The following is a 19,415-nucleotide window of genomic DNA, read 5'->3' as shown; positions in this document are numbered from 1 at the left end:
GTACATTTATTTTGTCATGTTGTTGGAAATGGTAAAGTCTAAATAAATACACATTTGCACGACATTTTGCACACTCAATAAACCCTGTGTCGCGGATGCCATGGGCACACACATAGACAATCACAAATTACACCCAAACTCACGAGAGAAATAAATGTAAGCAATACAAATATTTCTCCCGGCCCGGGAATCGAACCTGGGACCTCTGTGTGGCAGTCATGGTAACCGTTCGGCCACGGAGGCAGTTAATTTAGAGATATTTCTCAATAGAGTAAGCAGACTCAGCAGGTCTTCAATTCACTAGGTCATCACTAGCTCCATGGTTGTATCATGCACCTTTTGTACATTCCATGCACTTTTAGCCTAAAAGTTAATATCCAATGTCTCTCAATTTCAGGGTTCTTTAGAAGAGTGGCTGCGTCTGCTTCGACTGGAGGAATACGGGCCAGCACTGGTGGCCCAAGGGTACCGCACTGTTCATGACGTCACTCAACTAGCTTGGGAGGTATGTTCAGATGGCTCAATAGAACAGTTCCTGTTATAAAACTTCCTGAAAACTATTATAAACTACTCTTTGCTTCAATTTTTTTTAACAATATCAAGTGACGGGTCGAATTAGTCGTGCGCCTGATGGTAAGCTACACGCCTATCCATAACAGTTGCAGTGCCACTCAGAGCTTTAAATCGCAAAGAATTGTGTGACACTGTCACTGCGCCCGTCACCCTGAGACATAGGTTAACAAGTCCCACGTGCCTGTAATTTCACCAGCACCCTTAAACTTCAAAACCGAAATAGTAATTTCATAGTAAAGAAGTAAATCGTAAAGAAGACTATTAGAAGTTCATAATTCTTCGGGAATTTGTTATAGTCCCCAATAGTTCCCAACCCCTATTGGAATTCGAAAGAAACCAATGCCCTTCAATTTTTTTTGTACGTGCATAAATTGATATAGATTTTTACGGTCTGTGGATTTTTATAAAATTAGTCATTTTGTTACGTTTCAGGATTTGGAAGACATGGGTATTGTCCGATTGGGGCATCAGAAAAAAATCCTCCTCGCCATCAAAAGAGTGAAAGACATCAGAGCAGGGAAACGAAGCATTAGCACCCAGGGTTCCCTTGACTTCACCAGGTTACAACCAGGCCAGGTCAGTACCATACACTAGCATGTTGACTTTTATTGTGTTTGTAGTGATGTTTTAGGACTAGTTTTACTGATAGACTTTCTTTATGATAGCGGACATATTTTACGATTCCCCGATACCTAAGTCTAAAATAAAAATATCTATGACAGTGTTGAAAAGTTTAACGACCTAACTGAAATTTAATTTAAATTATTAATTAATTTTCTAATCGACAGTCCGCTTTCATAATCAACTTATATTAAATAGAGGGCAAAACTAGTGTTTCTCTATGTCAAAATTTTTGTAAATGGTTTTTACAAAGCATCACTTCAAATCAATGATATTTGTTTTTTGTTATTATCATCCATCATAATCATTGTCATTTCGTACATTGGCAATTCGAATAAGGAATATTTATATAAAATTGTATGTGATTTTGAATTTTCTAACAAGAATTGATGCAATTTGAAGAATTGGTTATATAATAACTCCTGACTCTTGGTATTTATTTAACTAACGATTACGCTTCTTTTAACAAAAAGCGTCCAGCTTAATATTATTTAACCGAGACAAACTTATTTTGCTGAGCCCAGATGGCTTTTATTGTTAGTTCCATGTGTTTTCTAGCACAAAGGCTGCATTTACTTTGCTAATAAGAGAATGGACACATGGGAAAAATGTCCTGTGTTGGACACAATTGGTTTGAATAAGTTAACCCTCCAAAATTGTGTACTTCCCGATGTATCCAAGTCATCGCTTAGACTTTAGGTCTATGTCTATTGCCATAGTCGTTTCTGGTTGGGCATTACCGGCTATGCGAGTTAAAGTATGTAGGAAGCATTATAAATGTTAACATAAATATTGATATTTATTTCCAAAGTATGCTTTAATGGCAATAAAAACTTGTGCTTTTTATATAAAAACCTATAGGCGAAAATCAAGTCAAGCCGATTGCGGCATTTAAATGAAAATGTAAACGGAGAATTAGGCCCGGCGTTCACTGATGGGACGGCACGGCAAGGCATTTTTAGGTCACGAATAGGAATAACCTTAATATTATAATATTACAGTTGAAATTGCAATGGTCGTAGCTACGAAAACAAAGCTTCTGTAAGTTCAGGGATACTGAGCCGACAGCCTCGGAGAATGCCTCGGTAGCCTTCGGGATGCTTCAGCAAGCTTTTTCACGTTTACCGTTACGACTAATCTTCTACCCGGCCTTAGTGAAAAAAGAGATCATTTGGTACTTGGTACTTGGTGTAACGGGCTGGTGTCCGCAACTCGACGACAAGGCGCCTATTTTGCGTGTGGAAGAGATCATTTATTTAAAAGTAGAAACGAAATGGCAGTAACGATAAAACAAATAAAATTATATTAAAAAAGTACAATTAGTACAAAACACTCCCTACTAAACAATCCAGACAAAACTCACTTCAAAAGGCCCTATACCTACGTATCTATATCCAGCAGCGGATTTACTCTTAGGCCCTTAGGCCCGGGCCTAAGGCTGCCAGATTTTAGGGGGCAGCCAATCGTGACAAAAAATTCACTGATGATGACAAGAAATAAAGTACCTAAATCAACTCAAAGTACCTAAATAATCTAAAGGCTCACGCACATTATGGCGGGCCGCACTGCCCCGCATCGTATTAACAATAATCTTCTTAAATCACTTTCGTACATTTTATGGTCAGATGGAGGTCAAGACAGCAAATCCGCCACTGTCCATATCTATATGTATATGATTTGAAAACAGTAAATGAGGTGATTTATGGGCACGTCATCTCGTTTTGAGAATTTTGATGGCGGTACGAATCAACGTAAGAATAGTGGCCTTCCACTTCTTCTTTAAAAGGAAATTCGAGAACGATTCAAAATTTTAAGTGGCCAGGAATGACGGAGGTCAGCATCGTCACAATTGGAATAGATGGCGCGAGCACGATGTCGCGACGGTAATAAATGTTACCTGTGGATATCACGGCAATTATGCCGTCAGTGTGTGCTTGCATATAGGCTTGCCGCAGGATCCTTTGCCATGCGTCCCGTCCAATGGGCGCTGGGGGCTTAATGATATTTTGAAATGAAACTAAATAAATACGTAAAAAATATCCTTGTGAGATTACTCAGTTAGTTTCATTAAATCTACGTAAATTTTTCTAATTGCCATCAAACAGTACAAATTAAAGTAGGTATTTACTATAAAAACTTAACTCGAGACCATTACACCTCCATGTTCGATTCCCGGTAACGATACGGGAATCTGAATTGGCTCTGGGTGTTTTGAAATGCTCTCGTTTTAGTACTCACAGTACACGGAAGTATCTAATTTGAATCTAGGTAATTGTTATCATAAAAAAGTGACTCGCAAAGCCTTCCCCGCCAGTTTCCACACCATCCGCTGCATCCACCATACCACAGCCCAAGCAGCATGTGAATGTTTTTCTTTTCTTTTTTCCAAACACAAATCGCACCTTGGACATAATCGGCTAAAGGATTTATATCCGAGGGAGCATCATTACCAGCCATGGGAGAGACACACAAGGAGTTACCATAAGCCCCCAGATCTAAACTTTGACGCCCTACAATCGCCCCTTTGTGGCACTGATTTGGTCCCCATTCAGGTATGACCGTCTCCTTTGGCACTGTGACCTCCATGCACCGAGCACCAAAGCTTTTAACTAGCACCCGTTTGTTGAATGTTTTTGATGTTACCACGTTTTCGATGTACGTGTGATTTAATTTTTTACTACCGTTTGTTTTTTTTACCAATTTTTAAATCTGTATTTACGTATTATTAAGCTTTAAATAAAGAAGCCTGCATGGTAGCTTATTAAATATATTTTTTTTTAATAAGTAAGTTATAAGCGTATTTTTTTTATAATATAAGTGCGATACACTAATTGCGAATGCATGTATTAAGTTCAAAATAACGAATATTTATTTTAATATTTTATTCGCGGTAATTGATTAAAATCTTAAAGCATGATAAAAATCTAACTGTGTTACTACTTACTAAAGATAATTCCAATTGTTTGTTATTGTATTTTGACAGTGTAATTATTTACGTAAAAATAAATCTGTTCTTATTACGTCACGACTTAATAATGGAACATTGAATTCAACAATTTTATACATCTACTTGTTAAACTGTTAACAGATCCGTCATCCACGCGGCAAGTCTCTAGAAAGCCTAGAAGACCCTTCAGAGAGGACATCGCACACAACATTCTCGCCTGAAGCAGGGTTCTACTACGGCGGTGGGCAATGGCGGCGTTCCTATGACGACGGAGACATCACGCCCACAAATGATAGCTCTTATGAAGGAGGCGGAACACTCCCACGTCCCAGAGGACTAGTCCGCCCCAGACCGGTAGCTAAAATACAGGCTACACCAGCATATAGGGACAAGTCTCCCGACTATACTTACGATGAGATCGCGTACTCAGCTAGATTACAACGTGTGGCCTATGGAGCGAGCCCGCATGTGGCAAGAAAGCCGCCGCCCGAGCCCCCGAAACGACAAAGCTCTCAATACGCCCCGTTTTCTCGATTCGGACAGACAACTGTGGAAATACATCCCGAGAAAAGTCTTCCTTTGAGCCTCCCTGCTTACCCAAGCTCAGACTCGTTGAGTGTGTCTCTGGACAGTACAGGGCTGCTTCCGCCTCCGCCCGCGCCGTCTTCCCCCCCAAGGAGATACGACGAAGATAAACTAAGGAGTGGTTCAGACGCTAGTTTTAAGGTATATATCCAATTATTTTTTTTACACCATATGCTTCAAATGCAAATTAAGTTTCCGAAGTAAGTTTTACTATTGATAATAATTCAAAGCAAAAGTTTTGAACAGTCTACACTAAGTATATCGTTTTTACGATTTGAAATTACGTTATCAATGATCTTATAGATACGAAAAAAAGGTGCAAGATAATTGAACTATCGACGTTCTTAAAACTCGTTTATATACATATATATATATATATTTTTTTTTTAATCTTATTACAGTCGAGTTCAAGCACCGAATCCGACAGCATCCCGTTCGCAAATGAAAACGCCGGTACAATAAAACAAAACAGAAGTCAAATAGGTGGACGACCGCACACAGTGGATTACGGCCGAAGCGGTATAAGCCTCTCTAATCTTCCACCAAGGACATCTGATATAAAACCAACCAACCCACACTTGTTGACAGAACATAAAGATGAAGGGAAGAGTACGGAACCAGTTGATGTACTCAATGACATAGGAAATATGCTCGCGAACCTTACAGATGAACTAGACGCCATGCTCGAAGAAGAGAAGCGCCAAGGATTGACAGACTCCTAAAATATAGGCGGAACAATATACTATGCCTCCTTGAATAATATGTGAGTGTCAACAATAAATTCCAAAGAGAACTGTCATTTTCATCGGCATTTTTCTGGTCCAAGTAATAATTATTGAATAGTATAGAACAAATTGCGTTTTAATATGTACTTTTTGTACCTATTACTTTGACACTTATTACTTTTAGCAATCACGTCTTATGAGTTTTATTCTACTGACGACAAAGTGTAATTATGTAAGGCAGCTGTTCAATTTTTAAGTATATTTTATTAAAAGTAATTTCAATACATGTTGACTGCAATTTTGTTTAACATGGATTTTGTTAGCTATCAAAGGTTTATGTATAATTTGTTTTGCAAAAGAAAAATGTACTCGTATCTATTCTCAGGTACATGACAAAGACGGCAAATTTTCTACATTGTAGTACAAGTACTGTATGTACCTATGTTAGCATTTTGTACCAATTGGTACTAGTATATTACGAGCATAAATATCTTAGGTATCTACACATTATATGACATATTAGATAGATACCTATTAAAATGGCTACAAAGATATTTATGATTGTGACTACAAATTTGAAGAAGTTAATGTGCTATGTGTGTAAACATTTTAAGATGTGTCAGTCCGCGGGTACACTTATATATGGTGTTCATTAATTAACGCCATGAAACACTACAATACCATTTAATGTTCCACCATATGGTTTTACCTGTGTATAGACACATATGAGCAAACAAGAAGTACTAATACTACTACTACTAATTTCGTTCCTTGTTGTCATATTTATAATTGTGTTTTCGGTTCTCGTCGGAGTACATTTAAAACTAGACATAGTCTCATCCAAATACAGATGAAAATGGCTATTTTTGTAAATATTGTTTAATTTAAATTATGTTCTAAAGAAAAATATAATCCAGTAGGTAGTTTTTCATGTACAATAAAATTGTAGAGTACTCGAGTAGCGATGGGTAGTTAGAATTTTTACAAAAGTAGTTTTTAGTGATATAGTGTCGAAACTAGGGAGGAAACTGTATAATAAACATCATTATAAATAGCGATAGACCTCATAGTTCTTTGTATGTTCACATTTATTATAATGTATGAAAAAAAAAACAAGTATGAATCCCGCCCATTCGCAATATTATATGAGTACGCTTTAATACCATTACAGTTTTAAACCTAAAGCCGTTTCCAACCTTACAAACAATATTAATGTCAAATCCGTTGTGTAAAGAAGTGCTAATTGTTAATTAAAAATGACTAAAAGATATTTTATGTTAACAACAATTCGTACCCTTGGTTTAACAAAGCCATATGTGATCAAACGTCAAAAGTGCTTTTATCACATTGAAAATAATACAAATAACACGAAATAAATTATGTGTAGCTAAATGTGAAATTGTATGACTCTTATATTTTTTAAGCTTCTAGACTAATCTCGTTCGTAAAATCTTTAAACCTCACTCCTGAAAAGTTGCCATTTTGCAGATGTGGCATTATTACACCAAGAGTGCGAATTGTGAATTATGGTCTGTCTTTTTTGAAGACGGAGTAAAATGACAGTTCATTGCGCAAAGGTGTTGCCCGCTTGCAATCTGCTAGTGATGGCAATCGATAAATATTCTATCGACTATCGTCTGAATATTGGTCACGCTTATAGAATAAATAGCCGAACTTCTTTCATTAGAATCATCCTCGACCCATTATTCATCCAATTACTGAGCACAAGTTCATTTGAATTGTCAATTTTTGTAAGTTCCTGAAAAATAGTATAGAGGAGACATATTTTAAAGTTTTTAATTTTTATTCAATATATATAATCAAATCCGACTATTTTTGTTAAAATCTATATTATGAATAAAAATTGATCTCGGTACTAGTAGGCCAACTGTCAAAATAAGAATAAAGAAGGCTATAACGCAATTAGTAATCATTAGAATGTCGTAACACTCACAATTCAGTCATTACTGACAAAATTATATCTTTCACAGGCTATCGATAAAACTATCGACAACAACTATCTAAAATTTAAAATTTTGTGAAATCTGGCAACCCTACTAATGTAATTTTACTCCGTCTTAAAAAAAAGACAGTGAGGTTATTTATAAGAATAAAGTTGATTACTCCAGTTAATTAAAGTCTGACTTCTAAACCTACCTATCGAAATTCGGACGTGTAATTCCGGCAACGTCTTAGTTTTTTCCAATCAGAAATCAGTATCGTCAATGACAAAGTAGTGCAAATGCACGCAAAGGAATACATTAATAAAAAATCACAATTAAAAAACCCTTTTTGCTTTTAAAAGACTATGATAATCTTGAGCAACCAAAAATTGCGATCTCCTATTATTTTAATAAAATATAAGCGTGATTATTGTGGCCATATTCATGAAATAAATATGTTTGATGACCGTTGTGCCGTTTACATTTGCAAGGTGACCTATGGTAGCATACAGAACACAATCATGTGCTTAAAATTAAACTTTGAATAAATACCTCCATTTTAAAAAAAATGTATTTTCTGTTTTCTAATCGATAATTAAGAACTTGCTTGTTATTTGCGAATGAAAACATTACTGAATATACCTTTTTACCTTTAAATCAACTCAGTAACAAAAAAGCCAATACCTACAAAACTATTAATGGTTTAAAAAATAATTTGTGTTTATCTACTAAATTATCCGTTTAATAATTATATATTGTAACGAAAAACACCACTTACTAATGCCATATATATTGTATAAAATACATATAGTAACATTATATCATACTAAAACGTAGTACAGTATACATAAAGATGTAGCTTAATTTGTAATGTAAATATGTTAGAAATCACTGTTTCTACAATCTTCTTTGATAAAAAAAACTCATATTTAAACATTTTGTATAACTACCGTGATGTAATTGTTATTATTTTTAATGGAGCCGTCACATTTAAATTTTCTCTTATTTAGACCTAAGAAGGGTGCTACATTTTTTATAGTAACGGACAACTAATCGTTAAAATTATTATTGTAATCAGCAATACACACAAAAATAGCTGGTAATATGGCTAACATTGTTGTATCTTAACTAGTCAAAATTATTTTCTGAGTGGCGGCTAAAAGGACATTTGAATAATTTTGATGACATAATTGTTCACTTAATTAAATGTTAGTAAACAGCTTAATACTTATTTTATACTTAGTTCAGTTTTTGAATAAATATATTTGTAATATCGACTGTAGTGTCTAATTTATACACATTCCTATTCCAAAACCTTGGACTCATACTACTTCCTACTTACTTACTAAACTTTGAAATCATACCTACGGCTCCTTAGAGCATAGCTTCCTGTTGTAAAACTTTAAACAGTCTTCTACAGGGACTACAAAATGCCACACGTAAAGCGCTGTTCTATTTGATATAAAACAACAGGTAATTAGTGACAAATGGACGGAAGTTCACATTCCCATACCAATTAAAATTGTCAGACTGTATTTAGTGACAACTGCCTAACCGAACAAGCAAGCAGGTATAACCTCGCAGTGAGTATCTCACAGCTGGCACTGGTTACTACGGGAAAGAATAAAATATCAAAAACTAATTTTATTTTAAAAATCGGAAAACCGTGCTACGAACCTTTCTTTTGTACAATGCTCGTTACAGCTCAGCTCTAGTCGGAAAAACTATTGTTTTCATTTACTTTCAGTGCTCAACAACTTCAGGTTGAAACGTTGATTGGTGAACTTTATAATGCATTTGTCATGTAACCAATCAAAAGCAAGTATGACCAATCAATTTTTAACATGGCGGCGTAGAGAACAAAATGCAGTTTTCCCTGTCGGTTGGTTGCCTGTCATTTTGTGAATTTCGTCGTCTGCGCGATCAATAATACGAATTGCTATTCGGATTTGGGAGGACGTATTCTATTGAGCCATTAATGGGCGGTGAGTTCTGGTGCTGTTAGTCGTTGAAGTTTGTTAAAGAGTGAAAATGGAAACTACAGGTGCGTATGGGGGCGGCAAAGCAGGCGGAGTGTTCGATCCTCAGCAATTCATACAGAAGCCTCCTGTAATAGTCAGGGCTGTTTGCTGGGTGAGATTATATATTATTTATTATCTAATTTAATTTTTTACTTTGTAAGATATTTATGGCCTTATTATTTTTTGGGTTGGGAAAAAGAACGAAACACTGGTAAAAATTTCATCAATGAGGTACATATTTTCCATAATAATAAGGCCAGGCTTTACGCATGTATGCCTATCTATGTTTGTCGTCCTGTGTACACTCACGACAACTATATGTATTACAAAAACATCACATTTTTTCTGTCCACACGTAGATATTTTAATTCAATAAAATATGCAATTAGACCGAAATTATCTAAATTAAATCTACGTACAGTATCGTTTGTACACTAGAATAAGGGATATTGCATTATGTCCTACAGTATAAACTGAAGTGCAAAGAATCATGTGATAAGACCTTGATTTTATTGAACTTGTGTGTTCACTGCAAACACATAGATGGCAATTCATATATAGGTACTTATAGAAAATATATATGTATATGTTCTGTTACAACATAAGCATACAATTTGACCTGTTTTTAGAATGATTTAGCTTAAAAACTAGTTTGTTAATTAGGACAATTAGTACAATTAAGAGACTATAGTGAGCACTTTTACTCTTTAGGTTGCTAAATTTGAGTGTTACCCTAATCCACCAATGTGTTGGCTTCCAGAATTTGATAGTTTTTTTAGTAACATATCAAATATCCTTGACTTTTTTATGTGGAAGTTCTAGCTCTATAATCACAGTGTATCTCTTCTTTTTGTTTTAAATACACATGTTGTTATGGGTTTACAACTTCCAGTTCTTTTTTGGTTGCTTTAACACATTATATTTGTACTAACACAATTAAATAGTTGGCAATATTAAAACTTGTTTAATGTTACAAAATACACAAGAATATAAAATGTTAGGTAACAACTAAGTAAGGGTAAACACAAAAATATTGTCCCACACGCTAATTACTAAAATTACTTACAAGTTTTTGAGCTTTGGACAGTTAAATAAATGTGTTTGTATTTTTTTTTTGTATTTTAAGTGACCGATCCACAGGCATATCTTCCTCTGACATGTACTTTTGTAAAATCATAGGTATAGTCACGAGCACGTCAAGCTGGACACTGTTGTTTGGACCATTCTTATTATCGTAAGGGGCATAGAGTTGGATTTAAGTGTTAAGTGTCAAGCTTGACGTGCTCTTGACCCTGTACATACTAAAAAACATACACTCCCGGACACATAATTCGAGCCACCTCGCATTTTCAGTGTTAAATGCCCTCCGCTTAAACAATGTTTGATTGATCAAAAACTATAAAGCAATTTTGAAATTAGTATACTAAACGCCTTTTCCATAAATCCATGTTGGAAATTTGGATTTACAAAACCGGGGGAAAACTTTGTCTTCGACGATAAGACTACTTTTGTATTCTAAGATTTTAAGACAAAAATGCGAGGTGGCTCGAATTATGTGTCCGGAAGTATATTTACAAATATAGTTAAATAAACAGAGTTAAGTTAAATGCATCTTTTATGCTACACCTGCCTGCTATGAGTATGCAGGGGTGCTAGCTACAGATATGTGTATTGACCTTTAAGCAAATTATTATTGTAACATCATAATGTTACTGTAACAACATGTACAATAATTAAGTATTTACTTAAATTAGAAGGATGTTAATTACAGGAGAAATTTTCATTATAAATTCTTAGATCTAAAATAGACTTACAAACCAGCTTCTCACACTTTTCATTCTTATTTGGCCTCACTTTATTCTTTATTTAGTTTAGATAAATTTTATGTGGTATTGGTATATATACCACGATAAATATAAGATATTGTAAATAACCTAAAATACTAAATGTAATTAATGTCTGTGCAGTTATTCAGTGTGATTGTAATGGGCTGCATCTCCGCCAAAGGCTGGTATACCAAAGATGGCAAAGAACTCTGTGTATACAACGATGATACCAATGCCTGCAACTATGGTGTGGGCATCTCCGTGATTGCGTTCCTCGCCTCAATTGGCTTCATTGCGGGGGAATATCTGTTTGAACAGATGTCCAGCGTGAAGACTCGGAAGCATTATGTGCTGGCTGATATGGGATTCTCTGGTAAATATGACGTAACCTTCAAATACGATATTTTAGCTCTTAGTTTAGTTCCTTAACACTGGCCTTTGGTTGTGTCTTATGGTGCAGTTATTCTTCTTATCGTATCCATGAAAAGAACCGGTTTTTGTGCTGAACGAACGTGCTAGCCATCGTGTTTAAAGGATTTGCCAATTACTCGCTGATTGTTGCCCAGGTTGCGCCAGACATAAGGGAAAGAATTCACGTCGTGCATTGAGACACCGTTCGTGCACCCCGATGCAGTTATTGCCATGTCTGGTCGTATGCTCTTCGCCTGAAAGATGATAGGCGGCAAGCTTAGAGTATGCGGCAAGCAACCTCAGATTACATGAATGTTATTTGGGGCCGCCTTAAAATTAGACGCTTGTAGAATAACACACGCACACACTCATAGACCTGAGGAAACCCTGTGTTGCGAGTGAGATAAACAACCACAAATTACACCCAAAGTCACGAGAGAAATAAATGTAAGCCATATAAATATTTCTCCCGCCCTGGGAATCGAACCTCTGCGTGGCAGTCCAGGATGGTCACCGTTCGGCCACAGAGGCAGATAAGAGCGCTGCAATGGCGCGTCAGTGGCGCTGCAGCCGCGTCACTACCAATTTTCATACAACATCTAGTCCGCAAAAGTGGCGCGACAGTGGGCTGCAGTTGCGCTTTTAAATATTGCATGAAAATTAATAGTGGCGCCCCTGCAGCGCTTCTGTAAGCGTCTAATTTGCAAGCACCCTTAAGATAAAGAAATTAATCAAGGAATCACTTCCAAGGTGACTCTTGAAATAAGCCACCTGTTGAATCCTGTATTTTGTTTGTCTCTTTATTTGGTTCTAGTGTTCTATTGCAAAAAAGCAAAGAGCATAAAAATTATTTACAGTTGCTGAGAATTTGTGTAGGTATGCACGAAGATGTGAGGTACCTTCTTTCGAAAATGGATGATTTAAAGGCTGAAGTAGACGGTGCTATGCATTTTTCTAAACGTTACTTGATCTGATTTAAAGCATTGTTGCTAAATTATTAAACGATCCCAGTAGTTTTGAAATTGAAAGTTGCTTACGCAAATCTAAAGTTTCGCTTTAGTAAACAAAACCATTGGAATCATTCAGTTCAACTTACTTAAACATAATAACTTAAAGTATACAATCAATTATAAACTTCGCACAAAGTAAATCAAAATCTTAACGCTTTATGTTGAATAAATATTGTTTTTAATCTGGGCCCCTTTCAAACTTCATGACGCGGGTCGGCCTATATATTTTAACCTTTGACATTTGTGGTTTAAGAAAGGTGTGATCCCAATAAAGTACAAATTGGCTTTGATTGACGATGACCTTAAAAACGTTCTGATAGGGCATTCTATTGACATACATATCTCAAGACTAGAGTGAGACTGTGAATATGTTTAGGCAATGGCCTGAGCCGGTCAAAAAAAACCCTTTAGTTCACGCCAAAAGCGAAAAAGATGGCGCCGAAAGACGATGCCAGTCGATACAGGCAAGTGTGGTGACTCCCTATATCACCCATTTTGAAATACGAACTTGACCTGTATTTGACCCTTATTATGCGGTCTGCAAAATATTAAGAACTATTGTCGAGTTTAAAGGGACCTAAAAGCGGGGACCGAAACGGGTAACTGTAATAGACGACTACCGGGGTGCTACATTGAACACAATGTCCTTAGTCGTAAGATAGAATTTGCAATGCAGGTACCAGTACAATAGAAAATATAACGTCGTATATTGTGAACTACTCATATGCATTTTGTGTTCAATTATGTGCGACTCTTAGCAAATTATGCTCTTCTTAAAAATATTAAAGAGGAAGGATCAGAGATCGATACTTTCAAATAAGTAGGTAGTATTTATTCTGTATAGAATTCTTTCTTTTCTATTGAAGTACGCTGTGCCTACAGATTAAATAAAACTAATTTATTAGACTTGGATTGTATAAATATACATACATATATAAAAAAATGATGTTGAGCAATGGTCTGATCGACGATGGTAGGTACGAGTCTGTTTATAAAATTCGTTTTCAATGTAACCGTGAATAGCCCTAAATGACCCTAAATTGGTATTTTCGGGAAAGAGAGGAAGAGCATTCCACTCCTTTGCCGTGTGTGTTATGAAGGAGGAAGCAAAGCTCTTCTGGCGAATGGGTGTTGTACATCAACGACATAAAGGTGAGGTGTTCTGAACTAGATTGCTGTATATTAAACCTTAACAGCCTAAATAGTTCATTTAAGTGAAGATAATTGGCTATAATGGTCAAACTTTGTTTGCCAGTGCCACTTTAACGCCAAGTCAGCGAGGAATCATTTCCACAATGGGTCACTTTCAATTCACCTTCAATTCAATACACCTTCGGATGAAAATACACTTTGTCCGAATTAGTACCTACTGCCTGTATTTTATGTTCAAACGATTATTATGTATAATCTTATTCTAATACTCATTAGCAGATCATGCATAAGACCCCATTTCGTAACCCTGAATGTAAGTTTGGCCCATCTTGAGCTCTCTCTTCTTCAACTTGTTACCACAGAACTCTAATGCCATCAATTTCATGCCGCATTGGACTTTTCTTGTCTATCACATCGGATCGTCACTGAGTCATCCTATAATTTTCTCGGTTGGCTGCCCACGAGGTCCCCGGCTTTATTTTATTGCATATACACACAATTCTCCCATATATTATTTGTAGTAAATTTTATTCGGGTGTGAAGCAATGTGCCACGTTATCGACGAAATCGATTAGATACACAACCTGCCTACCGTAAACTTATTGTGCAACTGGTTTCTAAGAACGTGTACGGGTGGATGATTATGCATACGAAACAGTTATTTAGATTTATTAACATTGTGCCTGTACTATAACTGTGTGAACCCATACAAGTCCCATTGCTAGGTGTCTATGAAGAAGGTATTAAAGCAGACGTTAGGTCACATTATAATCCACCAAGAAAACCGAAATGGGCTGAAGACTTGAAAGAGATTTAGGAAGTTACTCTATGCGATATCCTGGTTTTCTGGTAGGTACTATTTTTTCACCGAACAAAATGGTGCTGTTGTGTTGATAATTTTATTTTCTATTTTATATTCCTTTTCTTGGGTATTGAGACGTAGTAAGTTATAAATAAGGTCACAAGCAGTTACAAAAATACAAAATTGATCTTCTCCATAACCTGTAGTGTTTTGTAGCTGAAAATACAAATGAGAAATAATCTTTTGTAATACTATTTCATACGAATCATAGTATATAATACAAGTCACAAATCAATTACGTATTAAATAACGTACAATCATATTAGAGCGTGTGTATAAAACCTGATTGGTTGTGTTATTTAGGCTAGTAGTTTCTATTCTTTCAGGTTTCAAAATTTTATTTGCTGTTTAGAAATTATAGACTACAGTCACTTATACTAACATGCCATTAATTTTAATCACTTGCCAATTTAACCCATTGCTTTCTCAATGACATCATGAAATATTGTTTGTCAGTCTACCCGTTGACCGTGTTTTTCCATTCTCGATTGGTTTTTTATAATTATGTATAAAAAAAACTGTTTTTTGTAGCTGCGTGGGCGTTCCTATACTTCGTGGGCTTTTGTTACTTGTCGAACGCATGGGGCAAGACCGAGAGCCCGCCCGCTGGCACCGCGAACAACATGCAGGGAGCCATCGCTTTCTGCTTCTTTTCCATCTTCGCTTGGGTAAGTACTGAAAAAATATACTCTTCCGCCAAAATTTAGTTTCTAGTTGGTATGATATTGTATAACGGACTAGTATCCACAACACGACGACTAGACGCCTATTTTGCGTGTGGAGCCACCCAAGCTCATCCAGAAATCTCAGCATCCCCTTGGGTCTGTTGAAGACTTCGGGAAGCGATTTCTGCACTAATGGAATTTCGCCCTGTAATCGGAGCATTGTAGTAGGATACGCGCGGCTGTTTCCTCCTCCCTCCGTGCACGCTCTGCATAGAGGGCTATCCGTACCGTGATACCTAAATTAAAAAGGTATTTATGATATGGACCTATTCAACCTCTTTGACCATTGGTAGGGGTAGTGTCCCACTAAGAGCTCTAGTCCTGAGTCCGTATCCGACCCTTTCCTGGCCAGTTCATTAACTGCGTCATTGCCACGTGAGCCGGTGTCTTAATCCACTGTACACTTACGTGGTTGTGGATAAATCCATGAGTGCCTGATGACGTTCATGAATAAGCCCAGTTGTTGTTATAGCTGCTCGGGGCGTGAAGGATTGACAAGCTGTTGGTGGTGGACATATATTCGAATGGAGTGATTCCTCAGTCTTCCCGGAGTCTCTAGTTATAAATTATAATTGGCAGAATTAATTCTTAAACTAAGTAACATCGACATGGCATTGTAGGTATAAGCCAAGGTAAAAGCCACTAAAATGAGGTACAAAATTAACATAAAAAGCTACTAATAAAAATAGTGTAATAAAAGAACACGTATCTGAACCTTCGATGCAAACTTCCAGGTGGCATGCGCGTTCTTCGCGTTCCAGCGGTTCCGAATGGGTGCGGACGCGGCATTCGCTCCGGCTTACGAAGTCGAGAACCAGGTGGGCAGCCCGGGCGGATTCCCCACCTACCCTGGCGCGCCTGATCCAATGCCTGCCTACAGCGAGCCCCCTTTCAGCCAGCCGCAGACTGGTAAGCCACAATATTCTTCTGACATGACTCTTGGGCCTCTATTATAATTTTAGAGCAAGATATTTGCGGGCTATAATTTCAAAATAATGATCCTTGTCTTCACTACCTCTCTATTGAACTCAATCCTATCGGTTGTTAAAATAATAATCTTTGTCTTCACTACCTCTCTATTGAACTAAATCCTATCGGTTGTTATATATAATAGGGGTTAAAGTATGAAATTGCCGATTTGTACTGAAAATCTATATTGTTTATTTTTTAAATTTTTAACAAATTTATTTAATCAAAATAGTTGCCATTATTATCTATACATTGCTGCCATCTAATGGGAAGGTTATTAATGCCTTTGCGATAGAACTCCGACGATCTAGACTGCACAAACTGTGTGAAAGCATTTTGTACTGCCTCCTGGGAAGAAAACTTCTTGTCACGTAGATAATTGTCCAAATCACGAAAAAAATGGTAGTCCGTTGGAGCAAGGTCTGGCGAATACGGAGGATGACGAATGGTTTCTAACTGCAGTTCCTGAAGGGTCAAAATGGTTTCTCGTACTGTGTGAGGTCTCGCGTTGTCGTGGAGCAATAATGGTGAAGATCGATTCATGAGTCGGGGCTGTTTTACTGCTAGTTTTGTCAACATGGTTCGGAGTTCGGCACAATAGACATCTGCCGTTATTGCTTGACCAGATCGGAGAAAACTATAGTGAATAACACCATGCTGAGACCACCAAACAGTTACCATTACCTTTTTATTGGTAAGTTTTGCTTTAGGACACTGTTGTGGCATTTGACCTGGGGTCAGCCATTGCATTTTTCTTTTCCGGTTATCATAAAGAATCCACTTTTCATCACATGTTACAATTCGATCCAATATTCCTTCATTTCTGTACCGGTTCAACAAGGCAACACAAGTTTCAACACGCGTTTCTTTCTGCAGATCAGTCCAATCATGAGGCACCCATTTTTCGTATTTTTTTATTTTATTGATTTGACGCAAGTGAGTCAATATTGTGGGTAAGGTAACGTTAAACCTTGCCGCTAATTCCTGGGTAGTTTGACTTGGATCGGCTTCCACTATCTCTCTTAATTCATCGTTATTCACCTGTGTGGGCGGTCTTCCTCGTGGCTCGTTCTTTAAGTCGAAATTTCCATCACGAAAGCGTTTAAACCAAAATCGCACGGTGCGTTCATTAGTAGACCCCTCTCCAAACGCAGCATTGATATTGCGGGCTGTTTCTGCCGCGTTAGTACCGCGTCGGAACTCGTATTCAAAAATCACTCGAATTTTCGCAGTATCCATCTTTCTTGTCTAAATTGAATAACAAAAACAATTGAAAGTCGATATTCAAATGTTTCAAATTTAAAAAAAAAAAATCACAGAAACCATTTGAAAAAAGTTTCATTCGAAAACCTCAAACCATGAAGATTCTATGAAAATTCAAAGAACCTATTGCAATAAAACGGCAATTTCATACTTTAACCCCTAATACTATTTCGATATCTTCTGTGGTGTCTGACGGTGTACATAGATTCAGAATGAAAATTAAAAGAAACATTTGTAGGAGTTAATATTATAAGTTGTTTTCGTTACGCATTCAAACCAAATGGTAGAAATAATGCACAGTGTTGCTATAAACAAGCTACAAAGTTTAATGGCGCTGGATAAAGCAGCGCATTGCTAATAATATTTCGTCTCTGCTTTAGTAGGCAATGTTCCTCACAGGTTAACCATGGCATTTACGTATATTGGAGTAATATTTAAAAAGACAGCTTTAAAGTTATTTTTTGTTTTAGGCACCAACATCGATTATACAGCTCCGACCTACTAAGCCCGTTGGAAGCTTCACTCGTTGTTCGTCTTTATTTCAATCACTTCATCAAGAGTAAGTAATAATTACTATGCTCAGTAAAATACTCGTTCATTTGTCCCTATGACGATATTGTATAACTTGACCAGTTAACAAAAACAGTTGAGAAATTGACAGGAATGTGCTCCGCACCTATTATAGTTTAAAGATAACACTCTTTGTTAACTTGTCAACAAACACAAAGATTGATAAATGTAATAATTATTACTTAATCATATTCGTTAGGTCGTCCATTCTGTGATTTCAATTTATTTTTTAACAAATATATTTTTTCAAATGTGTTAATTTTATTTGGTTGAGTGAGATTCGTGTGTATTATTATGTGTATTACACGTATTGTTTTTTTTTGTTACTCGAATATTTTTCCGATTTAATCGAAAATATTAGTAAGTTAAAATAAATGTATCTATAATATAACCATATATTGCTTCGGAGTACCTGCTTGTAGGTATATGTATATTTGTGACAATATTACAATCAATATCTACATTTGTAATATATCTATACAACATCTATAATGTAATATGTGTGAGTAAATAACATAAGGAATCTTTGCATTTTTTTTAACTTCATTTTCTACTTAATTCTTTTTTTTAGAATGTTCTAAAACCCAACGAAAAAATCATTGAATTTAGTCGTGCCATTACACGAGCTTTACGATAAATTGCATATTCCAAAAATTTAATAATATTTGTGTGTAAATTTATTTATATTCGCTTCGTGCGTATTACAGGATGGAAGCAACGAAATCGTAGCGGAGAAAAAGAAATGCGTTTAATAAAGGCGCTTGTTGCAACTTTTTATTAATAAAAAAAAATTTAAATCAATAAATAAGAATTAGCCATAAAGTACCAACCATATTTACATTTTTTAATTGACTTAGTATAAAAATATAAAAAACAAAGTTAAAAATAAAAAATTGTAATTATTTAACATTGATTAAACCAAAGATATTTTCAAGTAAATTTTACGAAACTTACAAATCGCAAAATCAACCTCAAACATCTCGACTAATATGTATTAATAGGAAATAGTATAAATTAATGGAAAAAAGTATAATATCAAAATAGACCTAAAAACAAAAAACTTGCACTGCTTTGGAGATTTTACTACTGTCCTGCTAAATGTGCCGGAGTCGGTATTTGAACCGGCAAATAGTTAGACGGTAGTGATGAAAGTGGTCCACCGCCTATAGTCATTGTCGATACTACAGAAGTATCCGATGAACGTACAAAAGA

The 19,415-nt window shown here is 36.1% G+C and overlaps 2 protein-coding genes across 6 annotated transcripts in view; both read left to right on the top strand.

Moving 5' to 3' along the window:
* Window positions 1-6,554, top strand: part of LOC113233908 (caskin-2) — a 411,484-nt gene extending 404,930 nt beyond the window's left edge. For 3 of the 4 annotated variants that reach the window (XM_026469140.1, XM_026469137.1, XM_026469139.1), the window contains 5 exons: window positions 398-505; window positions 1,006-1,149; window positions 3,618-3,746; window positions 4,283-4,867; window positions 5,128-6,554. In XM_026469140.1, coding sequence (XP_026324925.1) covers window positions 398-505; window positions 1,006-1,149; window positions 3,618-3,746; window positions 4,283-4,867; window positions 5,128-5,448 — 1,287 coding nt within the window. In that variant the 3' untranslated portion in view covers window positions 5,449-6,554. The remainder of the gene's footprint in view (window positions 1-397; window positions 506-1,005; window positions 1,150-3,617; window positions 3,747-4,282; window positions 4,868-5,127) is intronic. The other variant, XM_026469138.1, reaches the window with a different exon arrangement.
* A 2,814-nt stretch (window positions 6,555-9,368) lies between these two features.
* LOC113233824 (synaptogyrin) lies at window positions 9,369-18,845 on the top strand. 2 transcript variants are annotated; one of them, XR_003310747.1, is made up of 6 exons: window positions 9,369-9,527; window positions 11,383-11,614; window positions 15,208-15,344; window positions 16,136-16,310; window positions 18,104-18,254; window positions 18,340-18,845. XR_003310747.1 is itself a non-coding variant. In XM_026469041.1 (5 exons), the coding sequence occupies exons 1-5, from the start codon at window positions 9,426-9,428 to the stop codon at window positions 18,136-18,138; spliced, it is 681 nt and encodes a 226-aa protein (XP_026324826.1). In that variant the 5' UTR covers window positions 9,369-9,425; the 3' UTR covers window positions 18,139-18,845. The 2 variants fall into 2 exon arrangements, 1 of the variants encoding a protein (XP_026324826.1); XM_026469041.1 differs by having other exon boundaries at window positions 18,104-18,845.
* Window positions 18,846-19,415: the final 570 nt, after the last annotated feature.

This window comes from Hyposmocoma kahamanoa, unplaced genomic scaffold, assembly GCF_003589595.1.
Source record: "Hyposmocoma kahamanoa isolate Upper Pololo Valley unplaced genomic scaffold, ASM358959v1 80, whole genome shotgun sequence".
NCBI classification, from domain to species: Eukaryota; Metazoa; Arthropoda; class Insecta; order Lepidoptera; family Cosmopterigidae; genus Hyposmocoma; species Hyposmocoma kahamanoa.
Note: the sequence above shows the minus strand (reverse complement) of the source record. Positions and strands in the feature narration are given on the sequence as shown.

What these genes read in the sequence shown, in the direction of transcription:
- LOC113233824 (XM_026469041.1), top strand. Translation starts at nt 9,426, where the DNA reads ATGGAAACTACAGGTGCGTATGGGGGCGGCAAAGCAGGCGGAGTGTTC. An exon ending in TAGTCAGGGCTGTTTGCTGG is followed by an intron (nt 9,528 to 11,382) that starts GTGAGATTATAT and finishes ATGTCTGTGCAG; the next exon opens with TTATTCAGTGTGATTGTAAT. An exon ending in GGCTGATATGGGATTCTCTG is followed by an intron (nt 11,615 to 15,207) that starts GTAAATATGACG and finishes TGTTTTTTGTAG; the next exon opens with CTGCGTGGGCGTTCCTATAC.